The sequence below is a fragment of the Myotis yumanensis genome, unplaced genomic scaffold (genome assembly GCF_028538775.1).
Source record: "Myotis yumanensis isolate MYYU_CA2020_CCGP unplaced genomic scaffold, mMyoYum1.0.hap1 SCAF_5, whole genome shotgun sequence".
NCBI classification, from domain to species: Eukaryota; Metazoa; Chordata; class Mammalia; order Chiroptera; family Vespertilionidae; genus Myotis; species Myotis yumanensis.
The window spans coordinates 20126758-20151713 of NW_027223756.1; the positions used below are offsets into that span (position 1 = coordinate 20126758).

The following is a 24956-nucleotide window of genomic DNA, read 5'->3' on the forward strand; positions in this document are numbered from 1 at the left end:
AGAGAGGCAGCCTGTAAAATATGTCGAAACTAAGGTGTCTTGCTTCCCAGCGAGATGCCAGGCTTTGTGCTTTGCCCTTTACGCACATCATCTGTCTCATGAATCTGCACAACCGTAGGAAGTAGAGATTCTTGTTCCCCCATTTCAGAGACAGGCGGGAAGCCAGCGCTCAGAGAGGCTGTTGTTTATGGAGGGAGTCACAGCCAATAACAGGATAAGAAGAATTACCTTTTATGAGGGACTTTCTCTGCAAATGCTTTCCACCAACTTTATCTCGTCCAACCCCCACAACAACCTCATGAGGTAGGAGTTACTGCCTCCATCTTTTCCACAAAAGGAAACTGAGGCTCTGATGAAGTTACTCACCCAAGGTTACGGAGACAGGACATGGCAGTGCCAGGGTTTGGAACCAGGTGCTGGGCGGAGGGATGACTGGTTGTCTCTCAGATCTGTAGCATGGGGGAGGGCAGTGGCCCGAAAGCTAGCAGCTTGGGTCCTCTCCCAGTCCCGCCATGGTCTCTGTGTGTCCTGGGAAAAGCACTACCTGTCTAGGGTCTCCCTTGGTCCCTGTAAAACTGAGAAGGGAGGTGGAGATGGGCCTGATTTCTCAGCAACTTTCCAGCCGTCATTTTCCATGACTCGATTCCCCACCGTGAGTTCTGGGCCACAACCCAGTTGGCTCCCTCCCTCCCTCTCGGTGAGACAGAGAGCTGGCAGGAGGGGATGATCCGCCTCAATTCTCCCACCTCCTTTTCCCTCCTCCTCCTGGGCTGGGACACACCTACTCCAACTTTCTCAGCAGCCTCTTCAGAGTGCAGTGCGCGCCTTCCTGCTCCCTCTCCGCACCTCTCTCCGGAGCCTGTCAGCCTCTGTTGCTAGCGAATTGCTAGCGAAAGGGGCTCCAGCCCAGCAGCCCAGCCGGGCGCCCTCCCCTACCTGAAGGGCACAGGTAAGAACTGCTGGCGGATGGCAAGTTGGGGGAGGGGGTGCAAAGCAAATCCGTTCTTGTGCCTTGTCCCAGAGAAGGCGGGTGTTGGGGACTCTTGGCAAGTGGGGACAGAACCAGGACGTGACCGAGGCCGGCATGGAGGGGTAGGACAGGGACACCTGGGCCTTAGATCGCCCAGGTGCACTGAATGAAGCCAGAGATGTAGCAGCCTGGGTCTGGGGCCGGGGGATTGGGGCTCAGGAATGGACACGGCTAGGACTTTGATCTCATGGAGGAGCAAGGTCATATTTGCATGAATGGAAAGTTGGACTCCTGTCCCCGGAAGAATGGAATCCCCTGCTTGGGCTTTCTGGGGATGAGCCTTCAGGGAGATTTGAGGGCCATGTTCTCTGTGGTTTTAGGGGAAACGCTGGGGCCAGAGAAAGGAGAGGTGCTGGTTGCTGTGTGTGTCCAGAGGGCACAGGGGCCCTATGACAGATAAAGCCACCTGGTAAGGCGGAGTGGGGGCCGGAGGGACAGTTGGATAACCTGCCAGCCCTGGCTCTCCTGCGACTCTTTAGCTCACCCGGATTAGAACCTCAGCTTTCCTGGCTGTGAAATGGGGTGCTCACAGGGCTGTGAAAGGCTGTGAGTCTTCAAGGCACCAGAGGCGACACTGGGGTTGGGTGGGGGGAGTGGGAGCAGCTCCGTCTTGGGGGAAGCAGGAATCCGATGCATATCTCTGGAGGCAGGAGAGCTGGAGTGGAACGCTGAGCAGAGCCACCAGGCCAGAGTTCAGCCCTCTACTGGGGGGAAGTGGGGGTGCTACCTGCCCCTCTGTGGGGAACAGTGGGCTGTGCAAAGGTGTGCTGAGGGCTCGGAAGGCTGCCTCTGCCCCCAGCCACACGCTGGAGTTGGTGCCTGGGCTCAGGACTCCAGTGTTTCTGTGCCTCAGCTGGTTGCACAGATGGGGAGCTGAGCCCGGGCAGGTTGGCAGTGCCCTCCACGCAGGACAGTTCTAACAGCTATTATTACAGCTGACATGTGCTGGATGCTTTCTGTGCTGGGGGCCTGGGCTGAGTATGCACAGTCATTTGAAAAATTTGAGTTTTCAAAGCAGGCAAGGTGAAAAGAGAATTTCATTATTTGCGTCTCTGTGACTCACAGGCTCTGTGGCCTCGGACTATTTCTTTGGGCCTTTTTCCCTACTTGTAAAATAAAGGTGGTTGGATTATTAAGAGCCGGAATTAATCGATTCACCCTGACAAGCCTGTTAGGTAGGCAGAGCAGGAATGATTGCATTTTGCGGGCGAGGAACCCAAGGGGCTTAACGTCCCTAGTCAGCAGCGGCAGCTTGGGTCCCTCAGGAGCACAGGTTACTCTCTGGTAGGAAGGAGCTGAGTGTACGATGTTGGCTAGCCCGAAGAGAGGGGCCCTATTCCGTGAGCATCTGGGGCCTCAGTTTCCTCATCTGAAAAATGGGGGAATAACTAGAGGGAGTGAAGGTCTCTCTTGGACTCCCCACTGATTCCATGACTCTTAGTGGCCTCCTTAGGGACTTAGGGAACCAGACCCAGAAGGACACTGACATTCTCAGGGTGGCCTGTGCTTTCTATGGGAGGGGCTGCCGGGCTGCCTCTGTTCCTGAGCTGCCTCTACACCCATCCCCTGAGAGTTGGGCCACCATGCTCCACTCTCTGCACGCTCTGCTCTGAACTCACCTCCGCCTGGAAAGTCTCCTTCCGGCTGGCCACGTGGGGTCAGGCGGGAGAGAATGTGGGGCAGCTTTAGAGAAAAGCAGTGTGTACTGGGGCAACAAGGTAGGTACACTCAGGGGCCCTCCGGAACTCCGGACGGGCCCTGCCTTTTGGATTTCTTCAGGACCGGATGGGCAGAGCCTCTGGAAGCTCCCCTGCCTCCTGGGTCCCAGCACAAGCTCAGCTAGCCCAGAACCCCAGTACTACTATTTCTATGACTATTGGTACTAATGCTTCCATGCATAATGGGGTTCTAGACAGGCATACAAAGAAAAGTGTGGGCCCAAATCCTGGAAAGTATTCGTGTGTGACCTGGGCCACAGCTTCTCTAATGCTCAGCCTCCTCACCTGAAAAATGAGGATAATAATAGTCCTTTTCTCAGAGAACTGGTGTGAGAATGAAATGTAGTTCTCAGGGCCTTATTCACTATGTTTGCAGTCGTTAGTGAAGTCATCAAGGGGCTCCCCCTGCTCCCCCGGGGGTGGAGATCACCCACAGCACCCTAAAGTTCTTCCTCAGACACATCACAGTTGGAATTTTAGTTATTTGTATATTCTTTGTTTGATATTTTCTCTTCTACTAGGTGTTGCTCAGGCACGCACCTGTGTCTAGCATGCCTGACACATACAAGAAGCTCATTGCATATCTGTTGAGAGAATGAATGAATCTTCATTTCTAAGTCATAGATGAGAACTGTTGCTTACAGGGACTAAGCATTAGCCCAACCCAATCACAGATAAGAGCTGGGAGTGGAAGGGGCCCTAGAGACAATGAAATCAGACAGATGGAGACACTGAAGTCTCACCAGAGAAGGCTGGTAATTTGACTGAAGTCACACAGCAAGTGAGTGGGAAAGGCAGGCCCATTAGCCAGATCTTTTCACTTTCCTCTGCCTAATCCAGGTAATGAGATGACGCTGTTTTCTATACGGGTGGTCAGTCTTGGAGGCCAGTCAATTGTCCCCATATACTCTGGGGACAATTAGGGATTAGCAACAAGCTTAAACTGCCCTTCAGAGAATAGGGGACATCAATCAGACCATTCCCCCCAACACCCACCAACACCCCCCGCCACACACACATACCCAAGTGTGCACACACACCACTCCATACCTATTGCCAGTGAGTCCGCAGGAATCTGTAATTGTACAACTGCAAGGTCCTCAGGAGTTCCCTGAAATCTGCCTTCAAGAATTATTGGCCCCATTTTACAGATGAAACATGGGTTTTGAATTTTTGCCTAAAGTCAATAGCCAGTTAGTGCTGGTGTCCTGGGTGGGTGTGTCATTTCTGGGAGCCATTTCTAAGCATATGATTTAAATGTTGGAAAGAAAACCTGATTTACTCAGCCCCTCTATATGCACCTGTCACCAGGTTAGACTCACAGATAGCTGCAGCCATCTGTCACTGTCCACTACCTTTCCTTTTTGTTGTTGCTATTGTTTTCAGTGTAGAGATGAATAGACTCAGAAAAGCTAACCCACTTCCTTTCAGTCACACAGCTTCTGATTCCTCAACAAGCAATTTGTTCAATAGACACTGAGTAAGCACTTCTGAAGTGTCAGGCTCCCAAAGATGCACAGTTGGTGGAGGCAGGCCCGTAGTGGGTGGTTTAAAATACCTTGAGGTAGGGGGTAAAATAGAGGCAAACTCAGGCTGGCATGGGGGCCCAGAGGAGTGAGTTAGCCCAGTTATAGAATCAAGGGAGGCTTCTGGGAGGAGCTGTCACTGACCACCCGTTTTGAAAGCTGAATAAGGCTTAAATAAGGAAAAGGCAATTCAGAAAGAGAAAGTAGCATGTGCAAAGGCACAGTGGTTCAAAGGTAACGGCAGGTGTGTACAGGAGCTATCAGCCAAGCAGGGCCAGGTCACTGAAGGCCTTGTGTGCCAGGCCAAGAAGTGTGGTTAAAAAAAAAAAAAGTAATTTATATGTAATTTTTTATTAATGGGAAATTCTAGAAATATACAAACGTAAGCAGGATAGTATTTTAAAAAAACACACAAACAAACCCATCAACCAGCTTCAACAATTACGCTTTCTCTCTATCCCCACTGATCCTTGCCTCACCAGATTATTTTGAAGCATATCCCAGATATCTCATTGCATCTGGAAATATTTCCATGTATAGCTCTAAAACATAAGGATTTCATAAAGTCATCATAGGAGCATGGCTTGTAGTTTGTAAATACTGGAGGACCGTGTTGAAGGAGTTACGGCAAAGAGTACCTTGTCTGGGTGTACGTGGCTATGAGTGGAGCATGCATTTAAAGACAGGGGTTGGAATAGAAGTTTAAGATGTCCTGTCTCCGCTTGGCCAGTTACAGGGCCTGATATTCTACCATTACCCATTGATTATCAAATTATTTCCTAAAATCCATCTCGTTTTGAAAGAGGTGATGCCTTCCAGTTTGGAGCCTGCAGGAGAGAGAAACCCCTCCCTGCCCCCTCCTTGCCCCCTCCCTGCCCCCTCCCTGCCCCCTCCCTGCCCCCTCCCTGCTGAGTCTTCTTCCATTCCTGAGACTGGTGTGGCCCCTGCAAGGAGGGGGTGGGGACAGTGAGGTGGCAGAGCAGCTGTCTATCCCATGGCAGGGAGCCCACACTGGAGAGTTCTCCAGTTCCCAGTTCCCGTTCAGCTCCAGTGCCCACAGTAGTTGGCCTCAGAGTAAGCTGAGCAGGACTATACATGCCAGCTGTGGGGTAACGTCAGCGTGTGTGTGCGTGTTGGCCTGTGTGTGCTCACATGTCCCAGGTCAGAGCTGCTTGCTGTCTACCCCTGCAGCATCCCCTTCCCTCTGGGGTCCTTTCAGCAAATGCAAGGCTAGATGGCACATAATGCGTCCTTTAGACATTTAGAAGTTCAACCTTGGGAAGGGGCAGAGCTAATATTACTATGGCACCATGGGTGGACGCATGAGCTCTGGAGCCAGGGGTCGGAGGTCCTGTCCTGACTGTGACCTTGGGCACATCCTTCCACCTCCCTGAGGGGTAGGGGTGCAGCGTGCTCTTCACCTCACAGGGCAGCTGTGCGTGGACACACGTAAAGCCGATAGTCACCACGCATTAAGAGCTCACTAAATGTTAGCTACTTTACAGATTTGGGCGCTCCTGAAATCTTGGGATTGACTCAGAAATCATAGGCTCTTGGAAAATTTAAATCCCAGAATCTCAAACTCTTGGAAGGGGACAATGAGAAAGCCCCTACTGGATTCCTAGTACAGATCTCTACTCTGTGCAAGGACTCCTTGTACAGTGTCTCAGACAAGTGGTCAACCTTGATTTTTTTTCTTTTTGTAAATATTCCAAACCACAGTGCATCCGTTTAAGTTACAGCTTGATGGATGTTTACCAAGTGAACACAAACAATGGCCTCACCAGCCCCCAAGAGCCCTCCTGGGATCCCTTGTCAGTCACCACCCCACCCCAAGTGTAGCTATTACCCAGCCAGCCAGGCTGTTCCGAAAAACCTTCCTGTGGGGCGTGTCCCATCACTAGGAGAACTCTGATGATTAGAGAGGCTCAGTGAGTTAGTTAATTTGGAAGTTGCTACATTAAACTTCACCTTTAAATTGTTTTGTTTTCACTGTCATATTTCAGGGGTAGCCTCATTACGAGCTGAGCCTCCCCAATGCCTAGGACTGTTATTAAAAAATACTGGTTTCTCAGACCTATCCTAAGTCTACAAAATTGAAATGTGGGGTCTGGGGTGGGGTCAGGGAACCTGTATTTCTGCAAGTTCCACAGGAACTCCAGGTGAGGTCCAACTGGGTTTGGGAGCCACTGGGATAGTGGTTTAGGGTTCAGACTCAATTCAGACAGACTGTTCCAATCCATGCTCCACTCCAACCGGCCAGTGACCTGGGACAAGGCATTGGGACTTTCTGACTCTCAGTTTTGTTGTTATTTTGATTTATGAAATGGGGGTGAAATAATAGTAACTACTTCCTTGGGTCCATCCACAGAGAAGGTGCTCTCTAAGCGGCAGTTGCTACAACCAGCATGGCTATTGCTGGGAACAGCACATATGGAAGGGCTGGATCTGGAAGCTGAGCCTGGTGTTTGAGTCCTGACGAAATGACTTGTTTAGCAGTATGACCTTGGACAAGTCTTCTGACCCCTGCCTCTGGGTCTCAGTTTCCCCATCTATAAGATGAGAATACTCCTTGCTCCCCTTATAGGGTCTCTGAGGGGATCAAACAAGAGAGTGGACCAGAAAACTGCTCTCAGGACAGAAAAACGCTGCATGCAGTGAACCCCAATGACCCGGAACTCAGCGGAACCTGGGAACCTAGTGGAAGTGGGCCTGCCACGGTGCTTGCGGTTCTGTGGAGGGCAGGACCGGTGGGGGTGGGGACAGGGAACTGCTGAGGCTTCGGTTTTCCACAGCCCTGGTGTGCCCTGGCACGCCTCCGCGCTGCTTGGTTTTTGAGAACTGTCTCCTTCCTGGTTCCTGGGGCAGAAAGAGTCCAAGATCCCAGAGCTATGAAATGCTGTGCAATCTGCCTGTCAGATGCTTTTATTATTTCAATGTCTTCCCTCTTTTTACAAGCCTTCTTTGAAGTCCTCTACTAGCACTTTTAGGAAACTTTCTAATCAAGTATAATATGCATACAGGAAAGTGCGCAAATCCTAAGTGTCCTTACTGCTCAATGAACTTTCCAGAAACTAACCAGCTTCCAGATAAAGAATCAGAACATTACCACCATTCCCTACACCTCCTTTGTGCACCCCCCTCCCCTTCCAGTCACCACCTGCCCCACCAAGGGTAACTTTATTCTCACGTAATCCATAGCTTTTGCCTGTATTTAAACTGTATATAGTTGGGATAGCACAGTATGTATTCTTTATATATGGCTGCTTTCACCCACATTATGTGAGTGTGATGCATCTATATTGCTGCCCAGAGCAATGCCTGGATTTCTTTAACTAGGAGTGGAATTGCTGGGTCACGAGGTATGTGGATGTGGACGGATCCCTTTTATTTTCAGGTTCAGTTCTATTCACTGCAAGTAGCATGGTTCCTGGGGCTGGTGTCTATCTGGGAAGAGAAACAGTTGCCTCTGGGGTTTGAGATGCTGATGAACAGGGAGATTTTCAGACTCAGAGATTTCCAGGTGAAAGTCAAGTGCAAGAATCAGATCTGCTGCTTTCCCTCTCCTGCATTCTTCTATCTGACCTAGAGATAACCTTGTGTCTGCTTTGCCTGAGGGCCAATGTTCCCCTAGGAGTGGTTAGTGGACCACCTACAGGGAAATGTGCACCCGAACCCACAGTGGCCCTACTAAATCATACATCAGACTTCTCCAGGATGATGCTGTGGTTTTTAACACACTGACATTTGAGAAACACTTCTCTAGCCTATAAACGCCATGAAAACTGTGTTTTTTTCTTAACTGGGGCCTAGGAGAGTACCACATATGGGTCTGAAATAGGAATGGTAGAAGGTAAGATCACAGAGAAAGAGATTCCCCTTTTCAGTGAATCCCAAACACCAGATGCACCAGGAACTTGTTAAACATCTATTCCTGAGCCCCACCCCCGAGGATTTTAATTCAGTAGATCTGGGGTGGGGCTGGGAATATGTCTTTTTAAGCCCCACCCCTACGCCCTAGGGGATTCCCAATGGTGGGAACCGCTGGTTCAGGTCAATGGCCAGCCCTGTGGGTGAGAACATAGCTTGGCTGAATTCTGTGTCTGCCTATGGCTGGTGGAGCAGTTACCCTGGGTAAGAGGAATCGTGAGGACAGAGCCCAGGAGGCTTAAACGTGGACTTGGGTCTGGGCCTGGAGCTCACCATTCAAGGTTTGTTTGCATCTCATTAGTATGCACCTTGATGCTCCCAAATCAGCCCTAACCCCTCTAGTGCCTCTGGCCCTCAGTCAGGTTGGGCCTGCAAAACTGCAAACCCGGGTGCCTCACACAGCCGAATTGCCTGCCTTGCCCCACAGATACTAGCCGCTCCCACCTGCCCAGGCCTGCCTGCCTGCCGGCTTTGTGCCCCTAAACTGTTCTGCTCAGAGGGGATTGGCCTTGGATTGACAGCCAGGCAGGCAGCTGGGCTAGGCCAGACCAGAGGGAATGGGATCCAGAGGGAGGACTAGAGATGAAGTCTTTGCTGAAATGCTGTGTTTGCTGATGTTCGAGGACCCATCATTGTAGGATCCTGTTGTGGGGGAGGGATCATATACCCCTCCCTCCTCCCAAGCCCTCTCTCTAACCTGAGGACACAGGAGGCAGGTGAGGAACTGTTGACACACAGGTGATCTGAGTTTTAATCCTTGCTGGGCCACATGTTAGCTGTGTGAACTTGGAGGTTAAGTAACCTCTCTGAGACTCATTTATCCCCAAAATGAGCATAATTATAGGGTTGCTGTAAGCTAGCTTACAAGTGATAATGTGTGCCAAGCACTAACCGCAGGCCCTGGCACATAGTAAATGTTCAATAAAGGCCAGCTGTGACCAGTGCCTGTGCCTCTATGAGCCCTTCATAGTCCCCAAACCTCACCTTCTTCAGGGCATCATTGACAATAGCTCCATGGCGGGTTACTCAGTAAGACAGGAGAGCAGGGACTGGTCCCAGTGCCCAGGGGTCTCCCAGTTGGTCTCCTGCTGGGCCCTCTGATATGTTACCGAGGCCTCCTGGCACCAAAGGAGTAGGGCCTCCAATCCCTGCCCCCTCCTCAGCACAACAGTTACCGCTGAGGGCTCACAGGCTGGGCCTTGTGCCAACTGTCATCTTAACTGATCCTCACAGCAGCCTGATGATTACCTTCCTCAGTTTATATGTCAGAAGACTGAGGCTCAGGCAGGGTCAACGATTTGCTCAAGGTCAAGCCCAGCAATGGACCAAGACAGGACTCAAATACAGGCGGCCTTACTCCAGAGTGTGAGCAGGTGGCCACCGTGTTATGTGGCCCTTGTCGTCTTGCATGGCTCTTATCTGGCTCTTATCGTGACCTCCCCACCCCTGGGGTGCCTGAGTTACAGGCTGGCCTGGCTGGGGTGGCCGTGGGTGGCTGATGGTCTCATGCACAAGGAACTAGCAGAGGCTTTGGTCCCAGCAGCTTCTCAGCTAAGAGGAGCAGGTTCACCTCACAGGTGGCCTCAGGGCCAGCGAGCTCCCTGGAAAGTAAGTGTGTTTTGTCCTGGATAGAGAGGGGACTATGCTGAATGGCTTCCTTTTACAAATCACGTTAAGATGAGGCCCAGAGCGGTCACCCCGGCGGCAGAATAAAAGAGACCAGAAAACCCATGTTGTTGCAGGGTGTGCACGCCATTCTCTACCTCCTGTTTTTTCACTGCCCACCCTTTTCTCCCCACTTCATGCCCATGACCTGCCCCCTCAGACTCGGAATGAGGTCACGCCTGTGACCTCTCTGCACCCACAGTGTGACAGGAATAGCAATTATTTTAATGCTGCATAAGCTGTGGCTTGAGCTTTATTACAAATTGGTGCAAGGAGAGAAGGAATGTCACAAAACCCCACAGGTAGGTGTGTGTGTGTGTGTGTGTGTGTGTGTGTGTGTGTGTAGAAGGGTGCTCCTGCAAGGGGCATGGGGTGGGGGTGGGGGATCAGTACACATACAGACATACAGAGAATAGTTCCCTCATTCCACACATTTTTGAACACCTATTGTAATAGTTAATAACATTACTATAATTACAATATCAATAGTAGTAACTAATAATAGTAATAACATTAACGATGTTTTGTGTTCCTGGCACAATGCTAAATGCTTTCCATGCATAAACTCACTAACTCCTCCAGTGAGGTAAGCATTGCTAGCCTCACTTCACATATGGGGAAACTGAGGCCAAGACAGAGGAAGCAAGGCCCTTAGATAAAAGCAGAGACAAGCTTAAGGGCAGGTCTGACCCCGAAGCCTGGCTCCTTCCCATCCACCCTGGCTAATGAGTAGAAGGACCATGGAATTGTGGGCTCCCAAGGAGTCCCCAGGTTGGGAGAGGAGCTGGGTAGGGGGAAGCGGGTCAGTGCAGAGCCATGAGGATGGGAAGCCTGGGTTCCCATTCCAGTGATCCTGGGAGTCCATCTCTACCACCACATCCCTCTCTCCCCTGTTCCTCACTCACCATCATGTAAATCCTGCAATGGGCCCCACCTCACTGCAAGTCCTTTCTTTACCTGAAAGGACCGGGGCACCTCCCTGATTTCCCTCCTTGCTCCTTTCTAGTCTGTCTGCTTGACCTCCTTTTCCTGCCTCAGGGCCTCTGCGCTGCCTGTTTCTTCTCCCTGGAATTCTTTCTCAAGAGGGCTTTGTGGCTCTTTCCCTGCTCAGATGCCACCTTGTCATGTGGGACTCCCTGACCACCCTTTCCAAAACAGTATTTCCCACACATCACTCTTTAACCTTGCCCTGAATAATTTTTCTTCATCTCACTTTTCACATCTGATATAGTGTATTCTCTCTCTCTCTCTCTCTCTCTCTCTCTCTCTCTCTCTCTCCCCACCCCCCCCCCCTCGCCCCCACCGCCAGAATACAATCCCTACAGGAGCAGGGACCTCATCTGTCTTGCTTTCTGTCCTAGAATGCCTGTCACAAGGCAAGCCCTCCGTTAAAAAAATACTGAATAAATTAACAAATGACTTTGAATATATTATTATATATAAAAACATTTTCTTCAACCAAATTGTTTGTTTTCTTTCTTCTGAATTTAAGAGAAATTTTCATGGGCCCTAAAAGTACTGTGGGCCCTGGGTGTGCCTACGGGATAGGCGGACCTGACTCCTCCTCCGAGCCTATGCACGCTCGGTTCCTATGCCAGGCTCACTAGAGCCGTGCTGGCCATGTGGTAGCCACTAGTTGCATCTGGCTATGTGAATCCAAATGCAATACGATTACAAACTCACTTCCTCAGGTGTACCAGCCATGTTTCAAATTCTGGACAGCCCCCCATGGCCAGTACCTCCCACCTGGACAGCTGAGCACTAGAACACGGCCATCACTGTCAAGGGCTGTTGGAGACGCTGCTCTAGGGGTTTGCTCCAGCCCCTCCTGCCTTCTGAGTCTCTCTTCTGGGAACATGGGTTCAGTGACAATGAATGTTGGTACAGTAACACTTGTACTGAGTGTATTCCAGCCCTGGGGGAACCTGGGCAGAACCTTCAAATGATCGGAGCCTCAGTTTCTCATTTACAAAACAAGAGCAACAATAAGCGTCATAATAGGATGACATTAGTCCAGGAACACTTGTGCTGAGTGTACCCCAGTCCTGGGAATTTGCCATGCACTGACTCATTCAGCCTTCTCAACCACTCCATGAGATTAGGTGCTGTTATCCTGTCCCTTTTTCTGGGACCAGAAATGTTAAACCACTGCCCACGGTCACACAGCTGGTGCGTGGCAGAGCTGGGATTTAAAATGAGGTCTATCTGACTCCAGAGTCCACTTTCTTCCTATTCATTCTATCCAGGACTGTGCCTCCTATTCAAAGACCAAGTGAGATAATCCATGAAGACTTTTTTTGAAAATGTATAGATTACCATCCTGATATAGGACAGTATAATTTTTTTTTGTCACCAATAATGGTAATTGGAATGCTGATAAAGAAGGGGACCCCCAGTCCCAGCTCCCTTTCGCCCATGCCTAGGCGAGGACTTCCTTTTCTTTTCCCTCTAATTCCAGGCTGTGCAGGCCTGGCTTTTACAGACACGCTCCTAGGGCAGCCTCTCCGGCTGCTGGTGGTGTGGCTGCCATGTATCAAGCCATTATTGGGCCGGATAAGGTGTATTCTGTGTCTTTCCTCCCTGTGCTCTCACCTATCATATGCCTTCCCTGCAGCCCTGGGAAGTAGGTAGGAGTAGCTATTATCTCCACTTTACAGACAGGGAAACTGAGGCTCAGAAGAGGCTCTGTGGCCTTCCCGAGGTCACACGACCCATCACGGACTCAAGGCATGGCCCTTTTCCAGTTCATATCCAGCTCTTTGACTTGTTTTGTTACATGAGAACCTAGCAGTGGCTGCTGCCTGTCCCAAACCAGCAAATGACCCCAGTGTTCACCCAAATTTCTTGGAGGGAAATCAAGCTCTCCTGTTCACAGTGAAGTCCAGTCAGCCTAAACCAATAAAGCTGGTGTTCAAACCCGGTCCACAGCAGAGTGGGAGTCTTCAATGGGAAACTCTCCCTTTTGATCTGATGTCAGATTACTCTTCCCAGCATGTGGTTCTGTTCTGATCCTGCTTCTCAAAAACCACCAATGGCTCCCTACTTCTAATGGGGAAAATTCATTTCAGTAGCTAAAGACTTCTATCTAGCAGGTACCTGGAATGTCACCATTCTATCACTTACGATTTAAATTCTGGTTCAATGGCACAATCCTTCCTAATCCCTCACCATCACTACCACCATTGCTACTTTTAAGCTTTTCTAACAAACTGAATATGTTTAGGATTCTTTCTTGACAGTCACAAAAGCCAGCCCTAACACTGGATGCCTGAGGCAGATGCAGTGGCGGGAGGAGAGTAGGGTCAGAAAATATATACCGAGGTACCCAAGTCCATGGTCATTTAGATTTAGATTTGGGGAAGGTAGAGTGTGAACATTCTCCAATTCAGAGGAATGAATCCAGTGGCTCTTTATTTCATGAAAATCTCTGCAAACTTTAAAAAATATCTTATCTCCCTGGCCGGTTTAGATCAGTGGTTACAGCGTCGGCCCTGAATGAGTCAGCGCATACTGAAGGGTCCGAGTTTGATTCTGGTCAAGGGCACCTACCTCGGTTGGAGGCTCCTCCCCGGGCCCTGGTCGAGGCAAGTGTGGGAGGCCACCAATCAATGTGCCTCTCTCACATTGATGTTTCTCTTTGTCTCTACCCTTCCCTTCCATTCTCTCTAAAAATCAATGGAAAAAACATCCTCAGGTGAGGATTAACAAAAAATAAAAATAAAAAAATCTTTTCTCATGCTTCTCCCCAGAGCACCCAGGTTTAGGAAATGTGTCTGTCTTTTCAGTTCAGCCACCGCCTTCCTGGGTGGCCTTGGGTGTGCCATGCAAATCTCAGTTTCCCTTATCTTAGATATGGGAGTACAAGGGCAGAGGTGTTTCCCAGAGTAATGTGTGGGTTATTAATTATCGTCTGTGTCACGGCTAAGAAAAGTTACGGTGTTGGGCCACGAGAGAGAATGCCGTCGCCAAGCTGTGCCTGGGTACTTCTGGGAGTGACAGGGAGGAATTTCATCCTCAGAAACAAAGCCTGTTGTTTTGAACAAATCCGGAAGAAACTTCTTTAATTCAGTTTGGTTGGGTTTCGAATTCCTCCAAGTACATGTGGTTCCTCGTGGAGAGATAGAATTAGCCAGAGTCATAGACTTCTAGAACCAAAATGCCTGAATGACTGCACGGGGACCAACCCTTACGAACACCGACCATAGAGCATTAGAATCGCAGCATATCCAACCGCATGTCTTAGAACCCTCCATGACGGGACACAGAATGTTAGACTAGCAGGGCCCCAGCTTCTCAGACGGAGGGGGCTCTCACAGGTCTTTACTCCAGGCTTTTAACCTGTGCTTCCCAGGGGGTGCTCACCAGGGGGCTGAAGGTCTAGCCTGGGGCAGAGGCTTAGGCCTCCAGCCCAGCTTCTAATAGTGCAGCTCTGCTTTGATCTCTTTATAGACTGTATACAATTTCATGAGGAAAAAAAGAGACTCTGCCTCTGAAAGCAATAGAAGGGTTTCAAGACACTGACCCATCCCAGCCCCTCCCCAACACACACATGTCATCACAGATGAGGAAAGAGGGCCACCAGGCTTTGGTGATGAACTTGACCAAGGCTACACAGGGAAGAGTGACCTTAGATCTAGGTCTCCCCACAGCCAGGTCAGTTTACTGGGTTGATTGAACAACCCTGATCCACAGCCACGGGAAATCCCTTCTCTGCCTTTGAGAACCCAGTTAGGGTCTAACAGAGACCATAGGCTCACACAGGCCAAAGACCTATACCTGCATAAGATCGAAGACGCTTTACAGCTCTTCTCATCTTCCCCAAGGGCCACCTAGACTCTGCTTGGATGCCCCCAGGGACGGGGAGCTCTCCACATTCTGAGAGGACTTGTTCCAAGATTGCACCTGAGATCACTAACCAAGAAAACAGGGACGGTCTCAGAGCCCTGCTCAGACTCTCGTCAATGACTTGGGTTAAGACATGGATGTTACAACCGCCAAGTTTCTGAATATCAGATCGAGATTCTGAGGAGCGGGAGCAGTGGGCTGAAACACAGGGTGAAATTAATCAGGGTCTCACTAACGCCCTACAGCAGCTACCTGCAAAAACCAGCTGCACAAGAACAGAGAGGGGGTGACGTGATAATACGCCTGACAGTTTTCATTACCCACAAACTCAACAGCCAATAGTATGAGCCAGCTGGCTAGAAAGTAACAGTACTTTGTATTTGTTGAAAACCATGTTGCATACTATGTTTAGCTTTTGTGTATATTAACTAATGTCCTTATCAAAATGGTATTAAGAAGAAGGGAAATTTAGGATCCGAGAAGGTAAGCCATTTGCCCAAGGTCACACAGGCAGAATCTGTGTGTTGTGAACCACCTTCTGCTGTCTTCCCATCTTTGAAATGGGGTCGGGAGTGACAAGGAGGCAGAGTTTGAGTCACACATATCCTAAAAGGGTCCATTCATGAACCCCCACCTGCACTTGCTCACACCTGTGCACACACAAGCCCCACCCTATCAATTTATTTACTCACATCATACTCATTCTGTCAAGTAGGCATGTACAACTAATGAACCCACAAAAAATATTCAAAATTTGCCTTCTAAGCGTGTGTGCCTCTTGCAAACGTGCACATTCACCCACATGCAGATCTCTCTCCGGGCCTGGGGAGCCAAAAGCGTGAGGCCCCACCCCAGACAAGCGCCTGCTCGCAGCTTCCCAGAACAGCCTGTGGCAGGGCCAGCAAGCTCAGACTCGACCAGCGACCAGCGGCTTCCTGCTCTGCCAGGGTGCAGGCTGGTCCTTCCCAGGGGGTTCAGGGGCCCCCACCCTCACCCCAAACTTAGGCTTTTATTCTGCCTTGGCTTTGAAAACTAATAATAACTAAGATTTAGTGAGTGCTTTCCTATGGGCCAGGCACTGTGCACAGCACATTCATGTGCATGGCCTTATTCGGTCTTCATAAAACCCCATGAATAGTTCTATCTTACAGCTGAGAAAACTAAGGTTCAGAGATGTTGAGCAACTTACCTGATGTGATCCAGTTAGCAGGAGCCCAAACAGTTACATTCATGTGACTACAGCTTCTCTTTCTGGCAGCATGGTTGGGAGGAAAGAACCTGGCTTTAGTTCTCACCATGTGACCTTGGGCAAGTCCCTTTCTTTTTTTAAAAAAAATATTTTTATTGATTTCAGAGAGGAAGGGAGAAGGCGAGGGAGATAGAAACATCAATGATGAGAGAGAATCATTGCTCGGCTGCCTCCTGCATGCCCTCCACTGGAGTCTGAGCCCGCAACCTGGGCATGTGCCCTGACCAGGAATCAAATTGTGACCTCCTGGCTCATAGGTTGACGCCCAACCTCTGAGCCTCACCAGCTGGACCCTCCCTCCCTCCCTCTCTTTCTTTCTTTCTTTTTTAAAAAAAAAATATATATTTCTTTATTGATTTCAGAGAGGAAGGAAGAGGGAGAGAGAGATAGAAACATCAATGATGAGAGAGAATCATTGATCAGCTGCCTCCTGCACACACCCTACTGGGGATTGAGCCCGCAATCCAGGTATGTGCCCTTGGCTGGAATCGAACCTGGGACCCGTCAGTCCGCAGGCTGACGCTCTATCCACTGAGCCAAACCAGCCAGGGCCGGACCCTTTCTTTCTTTAGGACTATTTTCCAGCTTTAAAAAGTAAGAGATGCTCATTAAAGGTTCTTTCCACTTTCATTCTGTCATTGCTTTTCCTAAGTCCAAATAGTTCAATTTTTCAACTAGTTCTTATACATCAGGCACTGAGCTAGGCACTGGGAATTCATTCATAAATAAGATACGCAAAGCTCCTGTCTTCGTGGAGCCCAATGTCAAGTGCAAGAGACAGTCATTAAACAAATAAGCAAGAACATACTGTGTGGTGATAACTGCCCTGGAGAAAATGGAGCGATGTGATAAAGAAGGGAAGGACACTACATCAAACGGAGGGTTAGGAGGTGACATCTGAGCTGAGAACTGGATAACAAGAAGGAGCCAGCCATGTGAGAACCTCAAGGAGAGGGACACAGCAAGTGCAAAGGCCCTGAGGCAGATCCCAGTTTGGTATGCCTGTGGAGGAGAAAGGGCCCATGTGGCTGCAGCTTGGTGAGCAATCACTGGAGAAGAAGGCAGGGCCCAGATAGTATGAGGCCATCCTGGATATAGTAAGGAGTTTGGATTTTAATTGAAATACTATGGGAAGCTACTGGAAAATTTTAAGCAGGAAGGTGATACAAATTGACTTATGTTTTCACAAGGTGTTTCAAAACAGCGGTGCTAGGTGGTGTGGGCCAGAAGGGTGCCTCAGGGAGCCCAACGGGCCTTGCACCCTGCAAACCTGTCCACTCGCCTGGACCTGGTGCCAGCAAACTGATATCCAGACATAGGTCCTTTCCTCAGCAAACCAGTCGCCAGGTCTGCAGGTCCCACAGCTGTAATACAGCCATGGGCACCCCACCCCCACCCAAGGGTGCATTCTCTTTGCATCTCATCCCCCTCCAGGGAGACTCCGCCCCTGCTCCCTTCCCTACAGTTCACCCTAATGCCTCCCCCACTCTGCAAGCCGCCTGTGCAGCTGCCGAGCGGGGCGTCTTGTTGGGGCCTGTCTGACACGGGTGCTGACCTGGTGAACAGGAAGCTTTCCGCAAAGCAGGGCAGGTGGAGCTGGAGGCTGCATGCACCCTGGGCTCGCTGGGCCGCGCATGGAGTGAGTGGACCTGGGAGTGGGGTAAGCACTCATTTCCCCCTGGGCTTCAACTTCCAAAGCAATGCCATCCCTGGGGAGGGGTGGCGGCGGGTGCGGGAGGGGGACAGGTGTCCAAATAACTCAGGGGACCCCCCTGCTTGCAGGGGACTGTATCAGGGGTGAAGTGAGTATGGCTTTGGCCTCAGGCAGGTTCCAGGAGAGTGCAGTGGGAAGTAAGGAGCGTGGGGGCAGAAGTGGTAGAGAACAGACAATGCTTTTTTTCTGTAACTGGCGTTAGGACCCCAAGTGTAGAACCTGCCTCCATCCTGCCCTCCCTTTCCTGGGGTGCCCGGGCTTAGGACACCACCAACAGGGTCTGACGTGAGGAATGGTAGTAGGGAGGCCAGAGAACGGGCATATTCACGTCCTTCTCTGTCACGGTTTTCAGATCCCGCGTTAGGCCCCTTTTCCTTCCTGCCTCCATCCTGCCTCTCATCCTGGGATGGACCTGCAAGGTCTGAAAGAACCTGCACTGAGTTCCCTCCCTCAAAAATCTGGAAAGAGGAGGATGCAAGACTTTCCCTTTTCCCCTTGCCCTGGAAGTTTAACTCTTCCTCGCCTTTGAAGAGCAGGCAGCTGGAAAAACAAGTTGTGCCTGTTTCATCCAGGAATGCGGGGCCCATCTGTCGGCTGCCACAGCTGCAGCCACAGCGCTCAGCTCCCATGAGCGGCAGGCACCAGCTTCTAGGAGGCCCCGTTTGGCAACCAACTCTGCCCTCCTCCCTGCCCTGTCCTGTCCTTCACCCATGAGCCTCACATTCTGACCCAGGCTTGAGTTCAGGGACAAGCCCTGTGGGGAATGCAAGGGAGAGAATGGGGACAGCAGCAAGTGTTTGAGGGGCGGAGCATTAGGTCAGTTCCGTCTCACCTGGCCACCCGCCATATGACACGGGGCAAGACCTTACCCTGTCCAGGACTCTATTTCCCCAGCCGTGCATGAGGAGCAGGATCAGAAGTCCATCATCCCCAGGGTCCATGTCAGCTCTGACATCCTGGGCATTGAGGAGTTTTCTATGTTCAAGGTTACAAGGTGCGTCAGAGTCAGGTCCTCCTGTCCAGAGGGACCCGTGCTGGGACAGGGACAGGTGAGCTTGGGATAGGGCAAGCAGCCCTGGCCTGTGCTGCAAGGAGTTCCAGATCTGACTCTTGCTTTGCTTCTATCTTGCTGCAAGGCTCTGAGCAGTTCCTCTCTCTGGGAAACTTAGTTTCCTGTTATTAATCACAGCTAGTAAGTGAAAACCTACTATGTGTCAGGCACCCAATGAGGTAGGTAATAATCTTATGCCCATTCTACAGAAGAGGAGATGGAGGCTCACAGAGATTAAGCAACCCGCCCAGGAAGGCTCCCAGCTAGTAAGCAGCGGAGCCAGGGCTGGTGGCCAGGCAGCCTGATGCCAGGCCCGTGACCCTGGCCGCTTGGCTTTCCTGCAGCCCTACACATGCCGACGGAGTTCTGGAGCTTAGCCTCTGGAAGAGACAGATTGCTGAGCTGGTTGGAAATATTTTACCATCACTGGGGAGCCACTGAAGGTTTTGGGGAAAAGCAGAGAAGGGGTCAGGACTATGTTGTATCTGCCAGGTGCCCTCAAGATTTAAACTAGTCCGTTATTGTTATTTCTCAATACAGAGTTTCTCTACCTCAGCACTATTGACATTTGGGGCCGGATCATTCCTTGTTGGGGGGCGGGGGGGTCTGTGCACTGTAGGACGTTGAGCAGCACCCCCAGCCTCTACCCACTGAATGCCATCAGCATCCCCAACCCCAAGCTGGGATAACTGAGAATATCTTCAGACAAATGTCCCCTGAGGGCCAAAATCACCCCCAGTTAGGAACTACAGCAGTGGAAACCATTTTCTTCCTAATGTGCACTTTTTTTTTTTTTTTGCTTAGGGCTTTGGGAGTTTCCACCATGATTATTGCCTCGCTGGGTTTTGTCGTTTTCTTGCTCCATTGCACAGCCTGTGACAAGCCCCTGGAAGGGATCATCTCCTCCTCCTCCTTGCGCTTCACACACACCCTTTATAATGCGACCATCTATGAGAACTCTGCTCCTAAGACCTACGTGGAGAGCTCCGTGAAAATGGGCATTTACATCGCTGACCCCCAGTGGGCAGTGAGGTACCGGATCATCTCCGGGGACGTGGCCAGTGTGTTTAAAACAGAAGAGTATGTGGTGGGCAACTTCTGCTTTCTGAGGATCAGGACAAAGAGCAGCAACACCGCCCTTCTGAACAGGGAGGTGCGAGACAGCTACACCCTCATCGTTCAAGCCACGGAGAAGACCTTGGAGTTCGAAGCTTTGACCCGTGTGGTGGTCCACATCCTGGACCAGAATGACCTGAAGCCCCTCTTCTCCCCACCTTCATACCGAGTCACCATCTCCGAGGATATGGCCCTCAAGAGCCCCATCTGCAAGGTGACCGCCACGGATGCTGATCTGGGCCAGAATGCCGAGTTCTATTATGCCTTTAACACAAGGTCGGAGATATTTGCCATCCATCCCACCAGCGGCGTGGTCACGTTGGCTGGGAAGCTCAACGTCACCTGGCGAGGGAAGTATGACCTCCAGGTGCTGGCCGTGGACCGCATGCGGAAAATCTCAGAGGGCAATGGGTTTGGCAATTTGGCTGCACTCGTCATCCATGTAGAGCCTGCCCTCAGGAAGCCCCCGGCCATCACCTCTGTGGTGGTAGCTCCACCAGACAGCAGTGAGGGTGCCACCTATGCCACTGTAGCGGTAGATGCAAACAGCTCAGGGGAAGTGGACTCACTGGAAATTGTTGATGGTGACCCCGGGAAGTACTTCAAAGCCATCAAGTCTTACGCCCGGAGCAGTGAGTTCAGTCTGGTGTCTGTCAGAGACATCGACTGGTTGGAGCACCTCCATGGCTTCAACCTCAGCCTGCGGGCCAGGAGTGGGGGCAGTCCTTCTTTCTATTCCCAGATCAGGGGCTTTCACCTACCCCCTTCCAAACTGGCTTCCCTCAAATTTGAGAAGCCCATTTATAGAGTACAGCTTAGTGAGTTCTCCCCTCCTGGCAGCCGCGTAGTGATGGTGAAAGTAACCAGGGCCTTCCCCAACCTGCAGTATGTTCTAAAGCCATCCTCAGAGGGCACAGGATTTAAACTCAATGCTCGCACCGGGCTCATCACCACCACGAAGCTCATGGACTTCCATGACCAATCCCACTACCAGCTACACATCAAAACCTCCCCGGGTCTGGCCTCCACCACTGTGGTCATCGACATTGTGGACTGTAACAACCATGCCCCCGTCTTCCACAGGTTGTCTTATGCTGGCACCTTTGATGAGAACATCCCTCCGGGCACCAGTGTTTTGACTGTGACTGCCACAGACCGAGATCATGGAGAGAATGGTTATGTCACCTATTCCATTGCTCGTCCAAAAGATGTGCCCTTTTCTATTGACCCTTATCTGGGGATCATCTCCACTACCAAACCCATGGACTATGAGCTCATGAAAAGAATTTATACCTTCCAGATACGGGCATCAGATTGGGGGTCCCCATTTCGCCAAGAAAAGGAAGTATCTGTTTCTCTTATGCTCAATAACTTGAATGACAACAAACCTATGTTTGAGGAAGTCAACTGCACTGGGTCTCTCCGGGAAGACTGGCCAGTAGGGAGACCAGTGACGGCTGTGTCAGCTATCGATGTGGATGAGCTTCAGAACCTCAAATACGAGTTTGTGTCAGGCAACGAGCTAGAGTATTTTTATCTAAATCATTCTTCTGGAGTGATATCCCTCAAACGCTCTTTTATGTATCATACTTCTAGTCAACCCATCAGTTATTCCCTGAAAATTACAGCCTCAGATGGGAAATACTATGCCTCACCCACAACTTTGAATCTTACTATAGTGAGAGATCCCCGTCTCGAGGTTCCTATAACATGTGAGAAAACAGGGGTACTGACACGATTCACAAAGACCATCCTCCACTCTGTTGGGCTCCCGAACCAAGACTCCGATGATGAAGACTTTACTTCCTTGAGTGCATATCAGATCAATCATCATACCCCACAGTTTGAGGACCACTTCCCGCAGTCCATTGACATCCTTGAGCGTGTTCCTCTCAACACCACCCTGGCCCGCCTGGCAGCCGCTGACCCTGATACTGGTTTTAACGGCAAACTGGTCTATGTGATTGCAGATGGCAATGAAGAGGGCTGCTTTGACATTGAGCTAGAGACAGGGCTGCTTACTGTAGCTGCCCCCTTGGACTATGAAGCCACCAGTTTCTACATCCTCAATGTCACCGTGTATGACCTGGGCACGCCCCAGAAGTCCTCCTGGAAGCTGCTGACAGTGCATGTGAAAGACTGCAATGACAATGCACCCCGATTTCCTCCTGGTGGATACCAGATAACCATCTCAGAGGACACAGGAGTTGGAACCACAATTGCAGAGCTGAAAGCAAAAGACGCTGACTCGGATGACAATGGGAGGGTTCACTACACCCTGCTAAGCCCCACAGAGAAGTTCTCCCTCCATCCCCTCACTGGGGAACTAGTTGTCACAGGGCACCTGGACAGGGAATCAGAACCTCAGTATATACTCAAGGTGGAGGCCAGGGATCAGCCCAGGAAGGGCCACCAGCTCTTCTCTGTCACTGACCTTACCATCACATTGGAAGATGTCAATGACAACTCCCCCCAGTGCGTCACAGAACTCAGCAGCCTGAAGGTCCCGGAGGACCTGCCCCCAGGAACTATCCTAACATTTCTGGATGCCTTTGACCCTGACCTGGGCCCAGCGGGAGAAGTGCAACATGTCCTGTTAAATGATGCCCATGGGACCTTCCACGTGGACGTGATGACGGGTGCCCTCACTCTGGAGAAAGAGCTGGACTTTGAGAGGAGGGCTGGGTATAACTTGAGCCTGTGGGCCAGTGACAACGGGAGGCCCCTGGCTCGCAGGACCCTCTGCCACGTGGAGGTGATAGTCCTGGATGTAAATGAGAATCTCCACCCTCCCCGCTTTGACTCCTTTGTGTACCAGGGCCAGGTACAGGAGAACAGCCCCCCGGGAACCCAGGTGATCGTAGTGACTGCCCACGATGATGACAGTGGCTTGGATGGGGAGCTCCAGTACTTCCTGCGGGACGGCACCAGTCTTACAGCCTTTAGCATCAACCAAGACACAGGTACTGGGAGTGGGGCAGGATGGGAGTGCCAGGTGCTGGGAGAGGATGGGGCTAAGGTAAACCAGGATCTGTCCTCAGCCGTCCAGTCAGACTGCAGGCGAAAAAGAAAAGCTATAAATAGGAACTCTCCTTCCTATCCCTTTCATTTGATGTTTAATCTATTTTTATCATACTGGGGCTACATATATATATATGCATATGTGTGTGCATCCATTTAAGTCAAATTAATCATATCACTAGCATCTGTATATGTATGTATATATATACACACACATACACACATACAAACATACATTACATATATTTGCTTATAAAAGGAATACATCATGATTATACATCTTATTTATAATTTAATAAAAATGAATGTTTCTCTGTGACCCATCTCCCCAGATACAATGTTTATTAACAATTTGGTCTATAATCTTCTAAAGTTTTCTTCTTTGTATCTGGGATATTATCACTGTTCATGTCATTATTATGAAAACATAATAGACACTAATTCTGGAACTTATTTTTTTTCACATAACATAACTCCAGGATATCTTATATGTCAGTACATATAAATCTTGTCATTCCTTCTGAATGGCTGCATTTTATCCTATCGTATAGATGTAACATCCTTGTTCATATACTTTTACTCATATGCATTAGTATCTATAGGAAAACCCACTAAAAATGCAATTGTTGGGGCAAAAGATAATGCATATTTTCAATGTGAATAGATATTTCCAAATTGCCCTCCACAAAATGTGGAACCAACTTATTTATCCCTTTCAAGCTTCGTAGAAAATAAGTGCTATTCAGCAAACATTTACTGAGCACCCTCTACTTGTGAGGCCCCGCATAGACACCTTGGGGGAGATCCCTGGTGAATAAAGGTAGGTCACTGCCCTCAAGGACTTTACAACCTGATGGGTGATGTATTTCCAGGGTAAAGGGCAGGGTGATGTGGTGGAAAGGGCATTAGACTGAGAGTCAGTTCAAACCCAGCTCTCCCACCTATTGCTACATAATCTTGGTCAAGTCATGCTCCTTCTTTGGGCCTTAGTTTCCCCATCCGTCAAAGGAATAGGTTCCTTCATCTCTGACATGCTATGACTGTGAACAGGGATGGGGAGCTCCCGCACATTGGCCCTTCCAGCTGAGTGTGAGCCATGAGAACTTAGGGTGCAAGCCTCTTTTGCTCACTAGTGGACTCCCAACTTCTAGAACAGTGCAGGCCCAGAGCAAGCAATTTGTGGAGCTAAGTCTTTAAAATCATGAAGATACTGCAAAGGGGAACAGCATTTATTTATCAAAGTCCTAACCCTTAAATTGTATCTATAATACTTGAAGCTGAAGGAACCAGTTTGAGGACAACTGTAAGGAAATCCCTTCGAGCATGTGAAATAAAGCAAACAATAGGCCTTGGGTTGAAGTGGCCAGGAGAAAGTAGGTCAACTACCACCGTTTTCTGGAAACCTGCAGATGCCCATGTGCCAGAGTCCTGGGCTATTTTAGCAGAGAAAGGCTCTGAGAGGTTCAACAGTAAGGATATGGATCTCCCCGTGTTTAACTCAGCAGCTCCCACACCATATTGCCAACAGTTTCCTTTTCTCATGGAATATCTATTAGTTTCCTTTCCAGAGAACTGTTTGGGGAGTGTCAGGTAAGATGATTTCTCAAGCTACTTTGAGCTCTAAAATATTTTGGGGTTTGGCAATCGACTGTCCCTAGGAATGATTCAGACCCTGGCAACCCTGGACCGAGAATTCGTATCCTGCTACTGGCTGACGGTGCTGGCAGTGGATCGGGGTTCCGTGCCCCTCTCTGCTGTAACTGAAGTCTACATCGAGGTTACGGATGTCAACGACAACCCGCCCCGGATGTCCAGGCCCGTGTTCTACCCCTCCGTCCAGGAGGATGCGCCCTTGCACACTTCTGTGCTTCAGCTGGATGCCTGGGACCCCGACTCCAGCTCCAAAGGGAAGCTGACCTTCAACATCACCAGTGGGAACCACATGGGATTCTTTGCTATTCACCCTCTCACAGGTGAGGACCTCAGAAATCTGGGTGAATGGGATTCCTTAACGCGGTGCTTCCCAAAGTGTGGTCCCGGACCAGCATAGTCAGCATCACCTATGAACTTGTTAGAAATTCAAATTCTCAG

The 24956-nt window shown here is 50.1% G+C and overlaps 1 protein-coding gene across 4 annotated transcripts in view; it reads left to right on the forward strand.

The window, feature by feature from the left end:
• The first annotated feature begins 782 nt into the window (after positions 1-782).
• FAT2 (FAT atypical cadherin 2) overlaps positions 783-24956 on the forward strand; it is a 69726-nt gene continuing 45552 nt past the window's right edge. For 3 of the 4 annotated variants that reach the window (XM_070414562.1, XM_070414559.1, XM_070414561.1), the window contains exons 1-3: positions 1364-1439; positions 19533-22807; positions 24524-24838. In XM_070414562.1, the coding sequence (XP_070270663.1) occupies positions 1420-1439; positions 19533-22807; positions 24524-24838 (3610 nt within the window). In that variant the 5' untranslated portion in view covers positions 1364-1419. Of the gene's footprint in view, positions 950-1363; positions 1440-19532; positions 22808-24523; positions 24839-24956 lie in introns of those variants that run through there. The other variant, XM_070414560.1, reaches the window with a different exon arrangement.